Source organism: Pezoporus wallicus, unplaced genomic scaffold (genome assembly GCF_028554395.1).
Source record: "Pezoporus wallicus isolate ANWC-B61680 ecotype Strahan unplaced genomic scaffold, APGP_CSIRO_Pwel_v1 contig_227, whole genome shotgun sequence".
In the NCBI taxonomy this organism is placed as follows: domain Eukaryota; kingdom Metazoa; phylum Chordata; class Aves; order Psittaciformes; family Psittacidae; genus Pezoporus; species Pezoporus wallicus.
This window is the reverse complement of record NW_026635704.1, coordinates 8,309,653-8,331,906: the sequence shown is the minus strand read 5'-3', so window position 1 is coordinate 8,331,906 and position 22,254 is coordinate 8,309,653. Positions and strand designations below refer to the sequence as shown.

Here is a 22,254-nt window from a genome sequence, read left to right as displayed (position 1 = left end):
GCAAGCTTTTCTGCAAAAAGTTGCCTAGAGAACCACTGTATATTTTCAGAAACTGTGCAGTTTTCATTATTGTTAAAATGGTGTGGAGCATACATCTTCATGAGCAGTAATCTTGTCTGAAGTAACAGATAAAACTGATAGGTTTAAGTATCTTTTGATGGACCACACGGTACATGCAATTTAATTTTTTTTTTTATTCCTCAGAGGCAGGAGAATTTGTCACACCTGCTTTCCTAAGGGTTGGTGCTTCATGGAGGATTGGAATTTTAATTGAATTATAGTAAACTTGCTGCTGTAGCTTGTGTGGACCATCAAAAAATACAGTACAGAGTGTGTTTTTGTAAATCTTGTTTTTCTTAAGAAACTAAGTTAATGACAGTCGGTGGAGTGGTATAATTTGGGTTTGTAGTCTTCCTGAAAATATTGAATGTTCTGTGTAGAACAAAATGTTCATGTTCTTTTTACAGAGAAACGCTCGCTACCCAGTTGGATTTAGCTGAAACCAAAGCTGAGTCGGAGCGGTTAGCACGAGCACTCCTTGAAGAACAGTATTTTGAACTAAGTCAGGAAAGCAAAAAAGCAGCATCAAGACACAGGCAAGAAATGACTGACAAGGACAGCATCATCAGAAGGGTAAATTATTCCACTGTAGTTAGTATCTATATATATCTTCCAGCTGAAAACAGAAAATTATGCTTCCATTTTAATTTATGAAGTCCTGTCATCATAATTGATAAGTACTAAAGTTCTGGACTTGTTTGGAACCTTCAACATATCAATCCCATCATGTGAACTCCCAAAGAAACGTAGACTTGATGACATCTGAGGTGAAGCCAGAATGAAAATCAACTGAATGTCATTATTTCAGTTATTAAGCCTTTTTTGGTCACTTCTTGTCATTGCCCAATGTATTATTTCAATCTTGTAAATTTGTGGAGCTGTAGAGACTCTTACTGTAAAATAACTTAAATCTTGAGTTTCTTACGTGTAATCTATTAAAAAAAAAATTGGGGGGGACAAAAAAAACCAAACAACACCCCCCCCCAAAAGAAAACCAACAAAACTCCAAACCCCACCAAGCCCCAAGCTCTGTTTTTTGATGGTACTTCATAGTGTAGCTGTTGTGTATTAGTACAAGACTGATGAAACTATTCAGTTAAAGACATTTAAATAGTATAGTTATTTTATTCTTACTGTTTTTTTTCCCATTTAGCATCAGCTATGGAGATTTTTTACACCCCTGTGATTCTTTAAAACACTTCAGCAAGCTCTAGATGTAACTGATCTTGCATCAGTTGCTTAAAGTTTTCTATTAGCGCTACTATAGATACTGTATCTCTGTTTGAAGATAGCAGAAGTTGTGTTTGTTACATGTTTCTTTGATAAACTGGAAATCTCCGGATTGCCACCATTTCTTGAGAAGCATTTAGAAGACTGGAATACCTTCTTGGCAGTATGGTTTTTGGTTTCAGATATTGTAATAATTTTGTCAGACACAATTTTTATAGGCTTCAAGCAAAACCTTTTTTGGGGAATGCAGTTATGTCTGGTTTTTAATATGTATTTAAGTGGCTGACAGAGTGATCCTGACTGTGGCAGCTAACGTACTGAGAGTGTAATGGTTTTCCTTTCTGGTCTTTATTTTGTAAACCTATGTACATATTTGCCTGTGTATGCTCTGACTTACTCCAAATTTAGTTCTTTTACTATGCTAATTTATACCTATTTTTCATGATACATGACAATATATGGCAGCAGATGCCATATATCTACTTTAGCCTTGAATGCTAGAGTTGTATAATCTATCAGTTGCTTTTCTGTCTGTATTCAGGGGGTCAGGCTTCTAGGTACTACTTCTTCCAAATTACCAGAAATTCATGGGAAATTTCCACATTCAATAACAATCTAATTTTATCACAGTTGGGTTTTCATTTCCGTAGTGCACTGTTGTCAGCTCTGCAAAGGTAATCAAAAAGAAAAAGAATTCTTTCTGGGACAGGTGTATTTTGAGCCTTATGGTAAATCAAGACAGCTTAGAACTACTTTTTTTTTTTAAACTCAAGTTTGAAAGGTAAGCAGATTTTTTTTATATATGATCTGAGGAAGGTGTTCCAGTCAAATGGCTGTTAGAGTTTTAAGGGCATTTAATAGTATTATAAATATTTTTAGAATTGATGGCAAGAATTCTCTATTTTAAAATGTGTCTGTTTTCATTTAGCTGGAAGAAACTAATAATACGTTAACCAAAGATGTTGATTTAATAACAAAGGAAAATTCAGAGATCAGTGAAAAAATTAAGAAACAGGAAGAAGGTATGTCGTATTTTGAATTTTAATTCATCTGTTATGAAGCATATGTGGCAAAATGGGAAATGGGGGAAGACATTGCTGTTTATCTTCCCTGTTATTTGGGGATTGATAAAAAATCATAGTCATTGTTTTAATCTTGAAAAATATCTATGTTGTCTTTAGCATTTCATCTTGGTGCCTTCCTGATATATATATCCCTCTGGTCATTTTCCATCATTATAGTAGCATTAAACTGGTAACCTTTATTGCTATTGTATTTGTATTTTACACATCAAGTGATGCAACAGGAATATGGAGGAGGAAAAATAGATGAAATTGTAGAAATTATTAAGCTTAGAAATACTTTGTCCTAAAATACCTCAAAGTTGAATATTATTTTAACAGAATACAAAATAAAAAAAGAAGAGGAAATCAATAATATTAGAATGCATTATGAGAAGAGCATTAACACTGAAAGAACTCTGAAGACACAGGTATAACTTTTAATGCAATTTAATAACAATTATTTTGCAGATCAGATTTTCAATGTTTTTTTTGTATAATTAACCCTTAGTTCCTTTGAGATTAAGTGTATATTAACCATGGTGTATAATATGCATTCTTGATCAATACAGTTGAAAGAATAATTTGATGTTGTGTACTTTTCATTTTCATGACTTACTGTCATAAGTAAGGGTCATTTATGTTGGTGAAAATTTGTTTTTTGATTGAATCCTATAACTAGAAGAACTTAGAAGTTCTGTATGAAACATGCTTGCATCTAGCATTTTTCTTACTGCTTTTCCTGTTTCTTAACAGGCTGTCAACAAACTGGCTGAGATAATGAACCGGAAAGATTTTAAAATAGACAGAAAGAAAGCGAACATGCAAGATTTGAGGAAGAAAGAGAAGGAAAACCGAAAGCTTCAGTTAGAACTTAATCAAGAAAAAGAGAAATTCAATCAGATGGTAGTGAAATACCAAAAGGAGGTCAATGAAATGCAAGCGGTAAAATCATCTTAATATTTCTGTCATGTTGTGGAATTCTCTCCACAGGAAATATGTACAGCTCCTAGTCTGCTTGAAAAAATAGCAACTTCTGTTCCAGATGTTCTAGGCTGCAGAATTCTAGTGAGGCAGAGACCTTAACAAATGTGCAGCTGTGCTTGTTCTCATTCATTTCCTCTTCCTAAATTCTTAACTGTGGAAGTTATAAAAAGTTACACATTATGAAAAAGTTATACATTATGAAAACTAAAAAAAAAAAGAGTACTGTTTTTTGTACTACTCGTGCAGTTTATTTAATTGCAGGTTGATCTCCTTTGCAAAACAAATGGTAATTTAAGAGTTAATCAGACTGTGTTACTTGAATGTGTTGCTGGATGTTTGATATTTAACTTTTTTCCAAGGCTGAACAAAAAATTATACAATAATAATTTATGTTAATGCTATCAAAAGTATCTAGAGATATAAAAAAAAGTAATAAGTTTTCAGAATACTTTGCTGTCATATTTTTGAAATCACAGTAACTATGCATGTGTATATACATACAGCAACTAGCAGAAGAATCTACATACAGGAATGAGCTCCAGATGCAGCTGGATAGTAAAGAGAGTGACATAGAACAACTACGAAGGAAAATCTTGGACCTTCAGCAAGGAATGGATTCTACCAGTGTTGCTAGCCTCCAGCCAGATGAAACAGATGGAAATCTTTCAGGTAAGAGAAAAGCATATTTGAACGACCTGACTTTGTGCATACACATAATTTCAGAAGGTACCGTTTCCAACAAGTTGATACCTTTTAAAATCTTTTGTCATTCTTTTCCAGTATTGCCTATCCACTTCCTTATTTTTTATATTTTATTTCATAGCTTAGCTGCTTATATTTAAGTCTGAATTTCTTTCCACATTACACTTCCCACTGTATAGCTTGACATCAGCATAATTTTTATTCACTTTCATGGAAGGAATATCTTTGCATCTGCTGCTGTTTGCATATAGTGAATACAATGTGCAGTGTCCAGTGAGCAGAATACAGGGCCAGCTCTTCCAACATTGTGACTGTATTTTGAATGCAAAATTGCCTTGATCTTGTCTGTTCTTACAGTCATGTAGCACCAGTGTGACAAGTGGCAATAATTTCCAATGTGAAAAATAATCAAGGAATGTTCATAATGCTGTTATGGTTGTATGGAGATCTGATTTAGCAAATTAAAACAAGAACAAATAATAATGTAGTTTGCCATTTCCATGTCGTGTCAGTTCCTTAAACAGGGAAAGTTTAGATTGGATATAAGGAGGAAATTCTTTCCTGTTAGGGTGGTGAGGCACTGGAATGTGTTGCCCAGGGAGGTTGTGAATGCTCCATCCCTGGCAGTGTGCAAGACCAGGTTGGATGAGGCCTTGGATGATACGATTTAGCGTAAGGTGTCCCTGCCCATGGCAGGGGGGTTGGAACTAGATGATCTTAAGGTCCTTTCCAACCCTAACTATTCTATGATTCTATTATATTTTGAGACCCAGTGTTACACTGATCAGTGATCTCTTCCTCCCCAGTGTTTGAAAAGTGCAATCAGTTAGTACTTTCACGTGATCCACTTCTGTATCTCCTAGATACAGGAAAAAATGTTCGGTGGTAATAAGCTGTGCTTAACAATTTCCAGATGTTGGAGCTAGGTTTATATTTTGCACAGTTAAGTAATTTTATAATTCATCATGAAGTTATTAATAAATTGACTTACAGATTTACAGTCTGATTTTTATTGTAGAAAAATATATTCAAGCATACAAAAATAGAATACTATTTTGGGTATTTTAAGACTTCAGTGGACAATTAATCAGATAAAAGTAAATAGAATCATGTTTTCCTGTTAATGCACTTCATGCTGCTCAGATTGCCACATTCTAGAGTTTTTCCAGGGGTCTTAGAGTGATTGAAATTTCAGGTAGGTTACCAGACTTAGCGTATGTTTTTATGTAGTTACTCCTTTCTGTGTCTATTTTCATGTCCTTTCTTCCCCTTAGTGTATTTTTAGATTTTTAGTTCATAATTGAGTGAAATCTGTTCTAGAATAGATTTTATTTGGGTAGTGATACAGTCTTTTCTTCACAGCTTCCATTCTGTCCAAGAAGTGTTTTGCTCTCTGAATTTTGATCTGTAAAACACTCCGGCAGTTGCCATCTTGTAAAGTAAATGTCTGTTTTACTTCTTTTGAAAATGTCTTCTGGACGAGACTTCCATCAGAACTCAGTATTGGGAATTCTTAGAATTACTAGATTGGTGAAGGAACATTTTTATTCTTAGCTGTCACCTGCTAGGAAACTCCCACTGGTATTTCTGAACTGTCAGTATTTCTCAGGAGTTTCTCGTAGATGCCAATTATCAGTGCATTCCATTTATCTGGGGTAAAAAAAAAAAAGAAATCAGAGGGGTTTTACTTAGTGTTTTTTCTGTGCTCAATTTAGTATTGGGAATCAAGCATAATATTTGATAGTGTTTCTAAATGAAGAACACTGTAGTTCATATTTTTTTATTGAAAATTTCAGACCTCCTGTAAACTGAAAGCTTCAGTTTTTTCTACAAGAAAACAGACTAGATTTGTTCTACATAAGAGGATAGTTTTGAACTTTCTTACTTTTCTTATCAGTCATTTTCAGCTTGATGGCTGTTGTGTATTACACTGAAAACACACAATGCCTCCATGTGCCAGATTTGAGGAAGACAGAGAAGGAAAACTGAAAGCTCCAGTCAGAACTTAATCAAGAAAAAGGAATTCAGTCAGATTCTCCATTTTCTTCTTAAAGGCAGTAGTATGTCAGTGTGACCTTGTTGTCTCCCAAGATCTTAGGAAGGCTGTAGGAACAAGCTCTTTTTGTCTGCTTGTTACAGTCCATTATTTTCAGTTTCACCTCTGGAGATGTGTATGGCTTCTGATTATGACTGTTACTTGCCACTTCAGTTTTGGGGGCAGAAATTTTGGTATGCGCAGTATCATCTCCATTGTTAATTAGAACATCACAGTTACTGGAAGTTCTTGTGGTCTTCATCTTCTATACTCATAACCCCTCTATTTCTTTTTTAATAGCCTTTCATTTCTTTTGTCTTCTTTCTTGCTCTTTTCTCCACACATGCCTCAGCTTTTTACTGCAGTTGTGCTGATGGTGGTACTGTGTCATATAGTTAGGACCTCTAATACGTGTTATTAAGACTTGTCTAGATTTAGATCATGTCCTTACATGCTGCTGCTTTTTAAATTAAAAGAGATTAAGTGACATTGGTATATATAGTCAGTTTTCACATATTTGCTAAAGAGCCAAGTAGAGGGTAGAGAATGATTGCACTAGTAGTGTGAGGACAAAAAAAAAAAAAAAAAGAATTTTCAAAGTAGAAGTATACCATGAAAGAGAAAATTATCCGGCACGTAGTTATTTTTCTGCAAACCAAGTCATTAGTCTTCAAAAAGAAAAGTGGCATGCCACAGCAGCTCATTTGCTGCAATTCAGTTCTATGAAGTTGTTTGTCTTCAGCTGTGTGCTAAGTTCACATCACTTTTGTGGCCTGAACATAGACATTCTTTCAGAACACTTTGAAAAGCAGCTTGTTTAAGAGGTTATTTTTTTCTGTGGTAGATATTTGGTGGTAGATACAGAGAAATTACACAGTAACACACCTTACAGCTGCACCTCACTTGGAGGTGGTTTCTCTCTGTCACTGAACTAAACCCTCTCAAGTTCGGGTGGCTCCCAAGGCCACTTAGGTACTCTCAAGGTAGGGATTGGGTCATTTAGACAATACAGACTATTCTCAGGCATTTGCTTCTTCAGATGGGAAGGATCATGACATGGACGAAGGTTTTCCTTGTATTCAGTTCCAGGCATTTTTTGTAACTCACACTCCTGATTATAGAATCATAGAATGATTAGGGTTGGAAAGGACCTTAAGATCATCTAGTTCCAACCCCCCTGCCATGGGCAGGGACACCTCACACTAAACCATATCGCCCAAGGCTACGTCCAACCTGATCTTGAACACTGCCAGGGATGGAGCATTCACAACCTCCTTGGGCAACCCATTCCAGTGCCTCACCACCCTAACAGGAAAGAATTTCCTCCTTATATCCAATCTAAACTTCCCCTGTTTAAGTTTTAACCCGTTACCCCTTGTTCTGTCACTACAGTCCCTAATGAAGAGTCCCTCCCCAGCATCCCTATAGGCCCCCTTCAGATACTGGAAGGCTGCTATGAAGTCTCCACGCAGCCTTCTCTCCAGGCTGTACAGACCCAACTTTCTCAGCCTGTCTTCATATGAGAGGTGCTGATAATTGATTCAGATAGCAGCTCATGTCTCAGTTGTGTCTCCAATGTTAATAGAGTCCTTGCTGAAACAGCTGAAATACTTGCTTTTTATTGATGCCTTTGAAATGTATCTTCCTCCTGGCTGGACTTAGGAAATCTGAATGCCTACGTGATTGTAAACAGAATTCTTCTCTGTCAAGACAAACCCTAATCAGGAACTTAAAGGATTTTGTCCTAGTTGTCATAGGGCACTTGTTATAAATTAATTCTTTTCATCTGACTGGGAAGATAATTTAAGTAGTTGAGCTGTCCTGCATGTTTAACTGCTGTGCATAATATTTTACAGCATAGGTTATAAATCATATTTTACACAAAAATAGTATTGAATAATAAACATGGACTATTTAAGCCCATAGTTTTTTTTGGAATATGAAACATAGGACTTTCTGAAACACCTGCAAGCAGCTATCACCTGAATAAACCTCAAAGCAAGTTCCAGCCAGCAATCCTTGGTGAGATACACGTGAAATTATAGTAAGACAGCCTGAGGAAGGAAAGAATCCAGAGGGAAGGATAAACTGGAAGAATTAGCAAGATAGTATCTCTAGTTATGTGGTTACCATGGAAGAGTCTGAGGCGTAGGAATTCTTGAACATTGGAAAAAGATGCTTTACTGCTCATGAAAGCGCCTATGTTACTTAGCTCATAAGTTTCATAAATCATTATAGTCATGGTTGTCTTTTGTGATTCTATTGAAGACTTACTGTTAGAAGTCAAATTTATCATACTGAATTCACAGTGAATCCTGGCAATACGAATACTAGTCATGAAGATATTTAGAATGCAAATCCACATTTTTATATATATTCAGAGATAATTCTAACATCTGTAGCTTTTATGGAATCGTTTCTTCATATTCTTTTCAGGTCCAGCTAGCTATCAGATATTTTTGAGGCCTATCTTGGATTAGCTGGATTGGGAAAATATGAACTATCTATTCTGGGATTCTTTCCAAAATACAGGGATGTTGTCAGGCAATAGTTTTGAGCCTGCTTTTAAAGACAAGAATAGAAGAACCTTTTTAATAGTCTAGATAGCCCATATTTTCTTAATTACTTAATCAGAATACTCATAAATATTATTTTTCTGGTTCAAATATTTGTGAAATGGCCAGATGAACATTTGTAGTTTTGCTAGCTAACTCTGTCAAGGGAGATTAAAATACACTATAAATATTACTTGAGACAAACCTTTATGATGAGGTTGGAAGGGAAGGACTTATCTACCCTTTCAAGAGTACATTTGGTTCCAGACGGATGTTAGCTGTGATACATTCATAAATTGTTATTTTCAACTGCAGAATGTTATTCGCAGCTCAGAAATCATCTGTCATGCAAATAAAATTTGCTTACTAAAATAGATTTGTAGTAGGCAGAAAAGAATGTCAACCAATTCATTTGTAATGGCTCACCAACTTTCTACTTCCTTTGAAATTTCTATCAGAATGTGATGAAATAGAAGTGAACTAAGAAAAACTGACTCTATAAGCAACATAATACCTGGTGCATCTTTTAAAGTTTGCTATTATTGGATCTTTCCAGATTTTCATATACCACAGTTTGACAGATGTGTACTTATTCCTTTCAAATCACCATCATCCATTCTGTCTGTATTCCTTTTGAACTACATAGCAATTTTTTTATTACCAATTAATTAGTTCTTTATTAGCAGATGTTCTCTATTAGCAGTTAATTAGTTCTTTTACAATGAAGGACTTGAGTTTTAGGATATTTCTAAAATTTCTAAAAATTGAAGAATCTTCACTTGATGTAAAAGCTATTCAAAATAAGGGTAAGTATCATTTGTGATGCTGTGAAGGAAATAGGTTTGCTTTTCCAAAGCTACTGAATATCAAGAATTGGGGAAGAGCCTGGGGGGATGAAACTCTCACTCCCCACTGTTCTTGTGCAGATATGAGAGGCAGGGAAACAAATTTCCTTCATTTTTCTAGGAAATTTTCGTACTGGAATGAGTTCTGCTAAGATGCCTTTCTTCCAATGAGAATTTCAGTAGTTCAGCAATCCCAAAAATATGTGAAGTTACTTTCTGTGGAGAAATGTTAGGAAATGATTCTATGTTTTTAAGCGCAGTCCACTTCTAAATATTGTATCCTGTCAGGCTAATGCTGGAAGGGGGGGGGGTATGCCTAATTTTAATGCCTTATGCAAGGCTAGGCTGCTAGTCTCATTATTTTACAAAACAAAGTGTATGGACAATATCTTAAATATATATTTGGATGTTATTTTCAGAGCTTGCTTGGAGTTATCTCTGAAGAATGAAAGGACTCAGTAGTTCCTTCTTACATACATACTTGTGGAAGATGTTTTGGGAGATTCTAACTTAATGTTTTTGAAATTTTCAGTGTTGCCAGTTCAGCTTATTGTAAAAGGTGCATTCACAGAATCACACTGTCATGGGTTCAGCAGTAGCAGTCATTTTTTCCCCTTCTTGGTAGCTGGTGCAGTGCAGTGTTTTGACTTTCGGCCTGGGAGCAGAACTGATAGTGATGTTTTGGTTTGGCCAAGGACTTTGTGAGCCTCATGCTCTGCCAGGGAGGAGGGGAAGCTGTGAGGAAGCAGAGACAGGACACCTGACCCAAACTGACCAAAGAGGTATTCCATACCACAGCACATCATGCCCAGGATGTAACTGGGAGTTAGCCGGAAGGGCTGGGAGTCTGCAGGGTTGCAGGAGGTATCGGTCGGTGCTTGGTCGGGCTGAGGGGGGCGAGTTATCGGTCAGCTGGTGCTGAGGTGTTGTATTCTCTTCCCTTGTTATTTCCTTTATCATTATTATAATTGGTGGTAACAGTAGTGATTTGTGTTATACCTTAGTTACTAAACTGTTCTTATCTCAACCTGTGGGAGTTGCATTCTTTTGATTCTCCTCTCTGTCCCTCCAGGAGCAGGGGGGAGGGTAAGAAAGGAGGGGAAGTGAGCGAACGAATTGCCTGACTGGGTTTAAACCACGACACTTTTTTTTGGCGCCCAACGTGGGGCACGAACCCACGACCCTGAGATTAAGAGTCTCATGCTCTCAAAAAAAAAGTGTTGTGCCTGACTGGGTTTAAACCACGACACACAACAACATTTAAAAATGTACAAGTTTTTTTCTCAATTGTGAAATTTTATAATTATGGAGTGAAAATCTGATTACTGTGTTCACATTTACAAAATTGTGAGACTCTTTACTGTGTAATTTCAGGTTCATGGAATCACAACAGCTTTTTACTGCTATTACCTGGCTTCTGAATTTAAAAGAACTCTCAAACCCCAGTATCAGCTAGCTGGAGAGTGTTTAAACACTGAGTTGCAATAGGCAGAATGCTAGTTTTCTTTTGATGCTTTGTTGTATAATTGTTAAATTATTTCAGTAGTTTTATGGCAGGAAAATACGCTATTACATTACTTTTTGGAAAATTGTCTACCGACAATTTGAGTAAAACACTTGTCTCTTATTCTTTATATCTAGTTGATTCTTCCTGCACTCCTTATTTATTTATCTCCTATGCTTACCTTCTGTGAGTAACGGGACACCCGTGTAACTTTGCAACTTTGCTTGCTCTTGTGCGTTCTCCTTTTTTTTTTGTATCCCTTGGAAATTGTGGATCTGATTTGTTTTAGCTGTGCATCTTCCTGCTGAGTATTTTCATGTAGCCTTTCCAAATGTTAAATTGTGTTTATATTGAAAAATCTCTTAATCATCCTCCTTTTAAGCAGTAACACATTTTTGAAGTGAAGTCTTTACAGCTTGGCTCCTTGCAAACTATTTACATACAGTGTTAGCTTTTGGCATCAAGGAAAACAGCTTCACTTTATTTTGCAGCAACTGTAGCATATGTTAGCTTGCGATTAAGCATGAAGTAAATGCTTATATCTTCATTTTATTTAGCTGTGCTTTTTATTCTGCTTTGCTGAATAGGTAATTGCCTATTACTGCATGTAGTACATCTTCTTTTCTAGTAATAGCTTGCTTTTGTGCTGTTCTGCTTTGTTATTATAATTATATAACATTATTTAATATGTTTTTTTAAAAAAAAAAACAAAACAGAATCAAGACTTGAAGGCTGGCTTTCAATACCAAACAAAGGAAATATAAAGCGGCATGGCTGGAAGAAACAGGTACAAATGGAGGGGGTTTTTTCTTCCTCAACTCCCTTGAGAAGTTTTGTAGACATACAGTGAATGGTTTTACAGCTCACATTTAAGAAACAAATTAGAGTAATTCAGTGTGTCTACATTACTGAAGAAAAAAGAAAGCCAACAAGAAAATTCAAGTTCAGTGTGAAATCTGTAGTAGTAACACTGTGCAAATTTACAACAGGTGAGTGAGGAAATGCTTTACCGTGGTCATCTTGGAACCATTAAAAATCCCATTTGTCCTTTGAGTAAGCTTCTTTATAATCATGTTACTGAAAATGAAGCTATTTGTTCACCTTGGCAGCAGAGTAGAGAATTTTACAGTCTTGAACTCACTGGGAAATGCTTAGGTTAGAGGTGTTGGATCTTAAGGCGTATTGGTTACGAACTTTCTGAGCATCTTGCTTTTTTTTTCCCATCAAATGAACAAATGTTTGTAATTCTGTGCAATTGTGAGCAGCTCTGGAAGGGTGTCTGTGTACTTTAGGTTGAAGACAGCATCCTTGGGCTTTTTGGGGTTGGGGGGTGGACACTGCAGGCATACTCAGCATTTGGGAATTCTCTTGGAAGTAGGGCCTGCAGTCCATTCCTGCTCTAAAACTCACAGTGCGATTTTAACTTGGCTTTATCCTTTATTTCCCTAGTATGTTGTGGTGAGCAGTAAAAAGATACTGTTCTACAATGATGAAAAGGACAAGGATCAGTCTAATCCATCCATGGTACTAGATATAGAGTAAGTAAAGTTACTGTTAATTTTGGATACAAATTGGTAAAAGTGCATTGTATGTGAGGTAACTCATAACAAATCTAGAAGCTTGGAATCAAAATTCCATAAATAATTTGTAATTTCCCATACTATTTGGAAAACATCTGTTTAACTATATTTTAGATGCTGTTAACAGAAGATACTACTTTTTTTTGGCCTGCTGTTGCTAAAAGTTAGAAAAAAGTTAAATGCACAATAGTGTGGCACTGTTTGTAGTCACTGGTCTGAATTTACAGAAAGGAAAACCTCGTTATGAGAGAGGAGGGTCAGAGATAGTGAGGGACCTATCTCTTGTTACAATTCAGTGTAAGGACAGGTGTTTCCAGTTGCTTCAGCTGATTTCAGTTCTCATCCCCTTGCCTCATACCTTTTTCTTGCTGTCTGAGAAAGACTCAATGTTGATCAAGCCCAAAGCATTTCTAGCTTTTCCAGATGGTTTCAGTCTAGAATGACAAAATAAATGAATTGTGATCCCTTTACATTGGTTATACATGAGGAGAACTGTGTCAGTTATCAGTGAAGCCCATCGATGATACATGACTCTGATGTTTGAACAGCTGATTGACATTATGGACCTTATAGAGTAGTAATTGAAAAAAGGTTTTGAATTTCATGAATAGGTCTGTCGGTGACTAACAAATACAGTGGTCTGGAAGGAATCTCAAACTCAGGAAGTGCTTAAGCTGCCAATTGCTCGTAACCAGGAAAAGAGTTATTTTTTCTTTGAGCTGTTTCTTGCTCTCTTTTCATAAATATCTGTTATGGCAACTGTTGAAAACAGGATGTTGGGATAGATGGAGTTAGTCTTGACCCAGTATAAAATGATGTTTGTTCCAAGTTTTATAGCATTTTAAACAGCTGGTGCCCCAGATTGCCTTTTTGTGGTGCTCTGGCATTGATTATTTATTAACTGATAACATGATTCAGTAAAAACAAATAAATTACTGAGTAGTACTAGACTTCATATGGTTATCACACAGGGTTATCAGTAAGCTCTTCTAGCAATAATCAGGCTTCCCAGTGTTCTGAGGAAGAATTTGAAAGTCTTTTTCACATGTAAATTTGCCATGATGGATCTTGAACCCATTGTAAGATAACCCTCTTTCCATGCTATGAAATATTTTGGTCTTACTTGGGAAGACAAGATCTATATTGTTTATGAATTAGTTAAAAGTCACATTACAGCTTGAATTCTATCATAATGCTTACATAAACAAGGTCTATAAGAACTAAAAAGCACTTTGATAACTGTTTTAAAAGCACAGTTAGCCTTTCAGCATTTTCTGAATCATATTTCTTTAATCTAGTAAGCTGTTCCATGTCCGGCCTGTAACTCAAGGAGATGTGTATAGAGCTGAAACTGAAGAAATTCCTAAAATATTCCAGGTAAAAAGAAGAGTACTCTCATTTCTATTTACACCGCTTGAAAAAGTTTGGCAGCTTCTTTGAAAAGTGTATAAAAATACATGGAGCTTCAACAGTAACACAGCAGTCTTCTCTTTCAGATTCTCTATGCTAATGAGGGGGAATGCAGGAAGGAGCTGGAGGTAGAACCAGTACAGCCAGCAGAGAAGACAAATTTTCTGAATCACAAAGGCCATGAATTTATTCCAACGTTATACCACTTCCCAGCCAACTGTGAGGCCTGTGCCAAACCCCTTTGGCATGTCTTTAAACCCCCTGCTGCCCTAGAATGTCGAAGATGCCACGTAAAGTGCCACAGAGACCACTTGGATAAAAAGGAGGAATTAATTGCACCATGCAAAGGTATGAGCAAGGTATATAGTAATACAAGGTATATATTACATACTCATGGGGTTTTGAGTTCTCTATTCTCTGCATAGTTTAGTAAACCTACTAAACTGTTGGAGGCAGATAGAAACACTTGAGTTTAAATGTTTTCTACTCCTTAGTTGTATAATTTTAGATGTGAAAGGTGATATTAAAATACAAGTGTTAACAATGCATATGAGCAGGCACCTGTGGGAAGCCTCTGTTGGGAGGCCATTGGTGGTGTGAGTGACATGGCTCTGCTGAGGGCCCTGAGAGCACAAGGGTTTCCAGACATTTGTGCCCAAGTATGGGGCAGCTCCTTGGTCCCCAGACCATTCTCTCTGTACTTACACATGGCCCACATGGCCCCACAAGGGACAGTGCAGTGGCCACATCACCAAGGTGTGTTAACCCCTTGAAGAGTAGTACTTCAGGCACTTCATAGATTTAAGTAAAGGTTTTCTCTTTCTGAAGTGGAGCCTTTAAGTTTCTACTCTGGAACTCACCCTAAGGCACCCACACAACTTTTTAGTGTATTAAGACTACAATTAGTGTAAGCTTTCTCATTTCTTGACTATCAGTGTTAGACTCAAGAATATTAATGCAGAGTGACAAATATTGAAGAAAACTATATACATAATTTCCCCTGCTGTCTGCTGAAAACAAAATGGAAATGGATAAGCAAATCCAAAACAAGTATGTATAAAGGTGCTGTTGTTCTTTCCAGTGGCACACCTGGCAGGTCATAATTCTTATTTTGATAATGAGTCCTAGTTTTGATGGAATTGTCTTCCTCCTTTTACTTACAGTGAGTTATGATGTAACTTCAGCAAGAGACTTGCTGTTATTGGCATCCTGTCAAGATGAACAGAAGAAGTGGGTGACTCATTTAGTAAAGAAGATCCCTAAGACACCACCATCTACTTTTGTTCGTGCTTCTCCTAGAACTATGTCTACAAGATCCTCAGCAAATCAGTCATTCCGAAAAGTTGTTAAAAATACTTCTGGAAAAAATAGGTGAGAGAGAAACTACAAAAGCTGCTAAAAATATGTCTGTCAATCCTATTTAATGTGAAGTTGTGAAATAATTCCATAGCTACGACTGTTGAACCGCTGATCTAAATCTCTGCTCAAATCTTCATAGATTGTGGTAACTGTATCAGTTCTTTGATTCTGGAAAGGTACCCTAAGTTTCCTTGATTCTGGAAAGGTGCCTGGCCTGCGAATGCATGTGAAGGAGCTGGTTGCATTGTTTTCTGTTTAAAGGCGAGGCTCGGTAGATGTATGAGCAATGAATGATCTACGTAGTCATTCATGGATTGACTCATAGAACTTGTATAAACTGGAAATCTTCGGATGGGGTTGAAATGAGAAACTTACAAATTCTCACTCTGTTGTTACGCCATTTATTTTGGTGTGAAGCAGCTTAATTCCGTTTTTTCTCCCTGCTTAGTCACTCCCTGCTTTCTCCCATCCCAGCAGTTATATTTGTAAGCTATTTGTGACTGCATTAACCAGGGCAAAATTTAAAATACAGCTTTTAATGCTAGGTTAGTGGAAGCTGAATTTTAGTGTGCATTAGCTTCCTCATACAGTATGCGTGTTCCTCTCCCCCAGAATAAACAACTGAGTCAACAGTACAAAGTGGACACTTCATGTTTCAGAAGTGAAAGAGTCTTCCTAGATTGGCAGGGCTACCAAAATAAATGTCTGGCAAACATTCCTTGCATCAAGTGCAAAGAAAGCAAGCATTGGCATGTAAAGATGAACTGGGCGTATCATGAAGCATCCTCCTGCAGAGGAGAGTAGGAAAAAAAATCTGAAAGATACAAAGGGTGCTGATGTTTTGTCCCCATAATTAACACTGAAACGTAAGTGACCATAGTTTTGAGATACTAACATGCTCAGTGAAGGCCCTCAAGATAATCTCATCCAAGAAGATTAATTTAGGTCTCAAATACAAAGCTGACAATATAAAAAACAGTGATGTTGTGGGCAGTATTGTGCTAGAGGTAATAACCAGTGCAACAGCATGAGGAGAAGGACATAAAAAGAAATCTGTGACCAGCAGCTAAGAACATGTAGCTGTGCTGGAGTATTTTGGAGGAGAAGCCATGTTCACAAACAGGGAACAAAGTCTTAAGTTTGCCAGTTATAGTTCAAATAGTAGGAACATAACTGAATCATGATGTGATTTGACATTTTTTGACACTGGCAAAGCCGAAGTTGTGAAACACAGAAGCACTTGATCTGTGGGGAGATTTCCTGGGAAGAGGGAAGTTTTTCCTTACAGTCTTCACTGTAAAAGCAATTGAAACAGGGGTGAGTGGGCTGGAAAAGCACCCGGTGATAAACTGGGGTTAAGAAGAATGACTGTAAAATCAGAGTTTACTTACTAAATAGTAGCATTAGTATGTACCAAATAAAGATAAATTGGTAATTGCTAATTTCAGGGGGTTCAGTCATGTTTGTTATGTATTTACCTGATGTGTACTTGTACAACAAAGTCTTGTTAAATTGTCTTGTCTACAAGGTGCTCATTTCTCCCAACTTCCAAAAGCTTAGCAGTGTTTCCAAACTTACTTTTCTTTCAGTCCTCAATTTTCCAAGATAAACTGAAAAATATCAGACTCCAGGTATTTTGGATATAAATGACACCTGTTGATTTTAAAATCTGCATCATTAATAGCTGTTGTTTAACATCATCTTTATTTCCAAGAGGACTGTTGAAGTACTCCTGTTCTGTGGTTGAGAAAAACACTGTGGTTTTATGTATCATATGATACATTTATTTCAGCAATACTCAGGATTATAGAAACCAGTTATTAAAGGCAAACCTTTTAAACAGGCAGATAAAGATAACAGAAGTATTTATGACTGATTAAAGAGCTGTGTACCTGACTAGTAAGATTTTTCAGTGAGTCTTCGACCATCTAAGTCTGAAAGAAGCAGCATGTTACGATGGTACTTGATTAGGTGGAATGATTTTGATACTGAATCACTGTTCCGTTGTCAATTCTGGGAAACAAACAGAACTGATAATGTAGAATTCATTAAAATATGAAGTTATTAAAATGTGACACTTAAATAATGCTTGTCAACATGACAGAAAAGACTTCAAATTAACTGAAAATCTTTTGTTGAGGCAGCATTCTTGGACAGTAAAACCAAACAAAACAACCAACACCCTCAAACCAAACAACCAGCCAGTGGTGTTGGAAAGAATTATTTTACTACACCATTTATGTGCATCTTGAAGCTGCATTAATGGGAATAATCTGAAACAACACTTGGAAGATGTGGTCATGATGGTACATTTTAGAGTTCATCCTCTGTTATTGAGTACACAAGACTCTTCCCTCCTCCTGGCCAAACCTTATCTAGATAGAGTTCACTTGGTAACGATAGTGCATACCTCTGTTTCACATTTAGATATTTAGAGTTGCAGCCACTGATCCTTGGTCAGTGCTTGAAATTATCTCTTTTGGACCCTTCCATGAAGGTCCATAATTCAGTTTCCTGACTGTCTGAAAAAAAGTAAACTTATTTTTCTAAGCTAGTGATTGAATCAGCCTGCTAAGAAGTGCAGTGATTGCTAGAACTGAGGACAGGTAAGTAGGAGGATGCTCCCCTGGGTTAGGAAGGTGATGTGTAGAACAGTGGGCCCTTTTCCTTTCTGGATAAGGCTTCTCTGAACTCAGTGCACTGCACCCTGCAGATGTGGGAGTAAGAGTAGCAGTGATGATTTGTATGGGCTATACATGTTTAGCTTTTACTAAGTACCTGAAAATTGTTCTTTTGTCAAACAGTGTAGCAGAACTTGATCTTGGTGATGGAGGTGTACCATGTAAGCAGGCATTAACTGTTTTATTGAATGGATACAGACTTTGACACATGCTTTGAGACATTTTGGGTCTGATCCACCTTTCTTTGCAGTCAGTAGGCAGCATTTCATTGACTTCATGGAGAGGTGTATTAGACCATTAAAAGGACCCTCACATAAAAGTTCATCTTAAGTTCTATTCCCCATTTTAATAACTTATTGCTAAAAAATATGAATCAGAACTTCATGATGAACTTGCTAGCATTTGCAGTACTGCTTCTAGACCTGAAATTACACTTTGTAGTTTACAGTGTGCTAATTCATACCATCGTACCAGCACAGTTGGCAAATTTTGTTTTCATGTATTTGGACTTTGGCGCCTGATCAAGTTATCACATGCTTAAAAAAAAACAAATCTGAACAAGCAAAACTCCTGTGTATCAGATGAGCTCTGGCAACTGCATGTGTGTGTGTTTTTAGCCCCATAGAGCCTTTTCTTGTCATGCAAGTGGAAGAGGGTCACCTTGCATTTGCCATGAATACACTCATGATTGTTTAGCTGAATTGTTCACTTGTAAAGCCGCAGTAATATCGTCATCTGTCTGACCTCTGTGTTTATTTCATATTGATTGAAACAAAGAACAGTTTGTGGAAGATTGTGTAGGTATGATCTCAGCATTATACCATGTCAATTGAAAGAGTATTTTGTTAATGTAAAATATTTCCTTCACTGGAGCTCTTGGCAAACATGCACTGGTTCTGTGAAGCTAATTTTTTGCTACTTGTAATTAATTGTCTCTTTTCTTCTTTATTCCAGCTAACCACATGTACAGTGCTTATTGGGAAATCATGGGATGCAGTCTGAGAAACAGGGCTTTTTTTAACCACACAGAGCAGTGCAGACGGGCTGTTGTTCCTTTCAACGTAACTATCACAGGCTTCAGGGTTAAGATTGCTATTATTGTCTCCTCCTTGCTTTGGCACAAAAGCACGCTGAGGGTGTTTAATTGCGGGTTTGCCTAAAGGTAGATTAGATTAATTATTACTATGTAATGCAAGTTAAAGCAAATAAAGCTTAGCTAGGTGTATAAAAAAGGTGCTGCCTTTTTGGATTTTTTAAAAAAAGCCTGTCAGTCATGATGAATGCAGCCAACTTTCTTTGCATCAGTGAAAGAAAAGGACTATTCACCCTGTGAAGGGGCTATTTATGTCAAGATGAGCATACAAAATGGAGTAGAAGAGAAAGGTATCTCAGTGAGAAGGACTGCAATTGCTTTCAAGACTCAAAGTTGTGATCTTGAAGACTGCAGAACTAGCTTAAAAATGAAGCCTTATCACTTGAACTTCAGTGCCTTCACTGCAGAGTTCTTAACAGCCTTATTGCTAACCACCTACTATGGAATGGATCAAAGTGTTAAATATTTTGCATTATGCTTTACAAAATACTGATTTCAGCAGGTTTGTAAAGGGGGGAAAACAAGTAATTGCCTTTAATCTATGCATTTTTGCCAAGCCATACTGAATTATTGTTCTATTAGAGGCATTAGAAACTAACAGTAAAAAGAACCACCAAGTTTGGAAGCGTATTTTGGGGTACATCATTTCTGTAACTGTGTAATGTATTGCCTTACAATTTTAAGTGATAACGTACATTAAGTTAACAAACATTATGAAATATATGCACTGTTTGAACTGTAAATTATTGTTAGAACACTTTTACTGGGTTTTACATTGTCCTTTTAGTGCCTTGAGATAATTGTATTATTGCCATGTCAATAAATGTAGAAATCTAAAACTAAACAAAGGAAAGGTCTAAAAAACTATTGCATATCCATGTTTTTTACTGAATTTTAATTGGTTTAAGTATTGTAGATGCATTTTCTAAATTAAGTACAATCTTTGAATGAAAATTCCTCATACAAAGAAAGATTGATTTGGGTTTAAGCCAAGCGATGTATAGGCAATGCAGGGAAAAATAACAGGAAAGCATGTAACACAAAACGCTCTGGGTAATTCAGGAATTTCAGTGAATGCTGTCAGACTCTTGCTTTGTAGCAGGAATACATTCATGGTATGGGCAATATGGTATTTTATTTTATTTCTTAACCAAATACCTCCTCAGTAATTTATAATGGCTTTGCAGTTGTGTATTAAATAAGAAGCACTGGAAAACTGATTCGTCCTTAGGACGATTTGCATGTTTCAAGTGGTATTGAAAGCCGCACTGATGGATATGTAATAATAAACATATCTGTTATTAATATGGTAATGACTCTGTGCTCATTTAATGAGAAATAAAGTAATTTATGGAAACACCCTTTTGAAAACGACTGGCATGGTGTTTTCTCCTGACTGCAGCTTGTACATCTTTCCAAGCATACGGATGTTACAACAGCTTCCTAGTTCAAGGTGTGTTTGCAACGTAACACCTAGGGGCCTCTGAAACATTTTTTTACTATTCTGCATGAGTAAGTAAATGCCATATTAAGTAAGTTTTTTCATTCCCTTATTCTCACAGCCTGCTCTAGTAGCCTAGATTGTATTTATTATTCAGCCACCACCCACCCTGAGCTTGCCTTGTGATTGCTTCACTTTCCATGATGTAGGTTTGGAGCTCCAGAAATCCTGCTTATCTGGGGGAGGGAACCCTGATCAAAAGACAGAAAATTTTGTGGGGTGGGTTTTGTTGGTGGAGACTTGCGGGGAGGTTTGGCTTTGGCTTTTTTTTTTTCTTCTTTGGAAGAGCCTGTGCATCCCATGAAGCCCCCTGTCCATAAATCAACCTGGGTAATCCACCAAGGCTTGTAGAACAATGGAACAGTAAGGACAAATTACATGCAAGTGACTATGTCCTTTGAAGGTCACAGTACAGATAAATAGAAGCAGGTGATGTGATTTCAGAATGTTCCTCTGTGTTGAGCTTGCTCTATCAGAAATGGCAGCAGTTTCAAAGCTGTGGTTGGAGCACACTAAAGGCTACCTTCCAGATCGCAGGTCATGCTGACTGTTAGCTTGCCAAGCAATACAAGGGATAATTATGACCTACTTTAATCTCCTATCACATAGCCAGAGGGAAAATAACATAGTAAGATGATTATAGAACTTTATTACTTAAATACATACATTACTGTAGGAAATTTAGAGCAGTAGAAAAGGCCTATAGTCAGGTCATTCTCTAGATGCAGCCTAAGTTTTGGATTGATTTTCAGCTTTCCTCTTTGGGTAACTGGCTACCTCTTAAATGCAAACACACTCTTGCTTGAATAATTTCTTAAACAAAAAAGAAAGAAAGTCCTATCTTATAGTTCCATATTTTATAAGTCTCAAAAATAGCATAAAAACTTCTGAATAGATTATGGATAGTGGGAAGAGAGAAGGACTTTGGAAAAAATGGGTTTACTGTGCAGATTGGCACACACTGTCATTTCCATAGCTTTTTAGCGCTGCTGAAATTCTGCAATTCTTTTTAAATGCTGATTTTGCTTGGGAAAAAAGACATAATGAAGTGTAAAATTACATTGACTTGCATGTCTGGGATAACTTGCAACTAAAATGCTGTAATAATAAAGTCTAGACATGCAAATTACAGTTTATGTGTTCCGGTAGGCTGATGTTGGCACTTGTTTACTGTAAGTAAGGTGCCTATCTACAGGAATAGCTATACTATCAGGGAAATACCTGACTTTCTGAATTAGATATTTAACTGTGTAAACAGATGGGGGGGGGGGGATTATTTTAGCAAGCATCAGCTTTACCATTCAGAAAAAAATAATCAGTGTGCTGTTATGTTCATTGCAGCTCCACTTTTTCTGGCTCTTGCCTTCATATTTTGCTTAGCTTTTACCCTTGTCAGTAACAATTCCTCTCACAGGAACATTCTGCCTACTCTCACCTAATACAGTGCCAGAAGGTTATCAAGAGATGTCAGTGTATCAGCTATGAAAAGCTAAGTATAAATCAGCCTGGCTTCCGTCATGCTGGTGAAGCTGGCTGAGAAATTCAGGAGTCCAAATTCTTACATGATCATTTTTTGGTGACTTGCCTCCACCTTTTTTTCCATTTTTGATTCCTGTATTAGGTTAAAAGTTCATTAATGGTGGTAGAATGC

The 22,254-nt window shown here is 36.8% G+C and overlaps 1 protein-coding gene across 3 annotated transcripts in view; it reads left to right on the top strand.

Annotated features, from left to right (window-relative positions):
- Positions 1-20,461, top strand: part of ROCK1 (Rho associated coiled-coil containing protein kinase 1) — an 86,563-nt gene extending 66,102 nt beyond the window's left edge. For 2 of the 3 annotated variants that reach the window (XM_057397585.1, XM_057397586.1), the window contains 11 exons: positions 468-633; positions 2,219-2,312; positions 2,694-2,782; positions 3,108-3,296; positions 3,842-4,007; positions 11,696-11,766; positions 12,429-12,517; positions 13,858-13,936; positions 14,056-14,317; positions 15,133-15,340; positions 18,964-20,461. In XM_057397585.1, the coding sequence (XP_057253568.1) occupies positions 468-633; positions 2,219-2,312; positions 2,694-2,782; positions 3,108-3,296; positions 3,842-4,007; positions 11,696-11,766; positions 12,429-12,517; positions 13,858-13,936; positions 14,056-14,317; positions 15,133-15,340; positions 18,964-18,967 (1,417 nt within the window). In that variant the 3' untranslated portion in view covers positions 18,968-20,461. Of the gene's footprint in view, positions 1-467; positions 634-2,218; positions 2,313-2,693; positions 2,783-3,107; positions 3,297-3,841; positions 4,008-11,116; positions 11,166-11,695; positions 11,767-12,428; positions 12,518-13,857; positions 13,937-14,055; positions 14,318-15,132; positions 15,341-18,963 lie in introns of those variants that run through there. The other variant, XR_008970689.1, reaches the window with a different exon arrangement.
- The last annotated feature ends 1,793 nt before the right edge of the window (positions 20,462-22,254 follow it).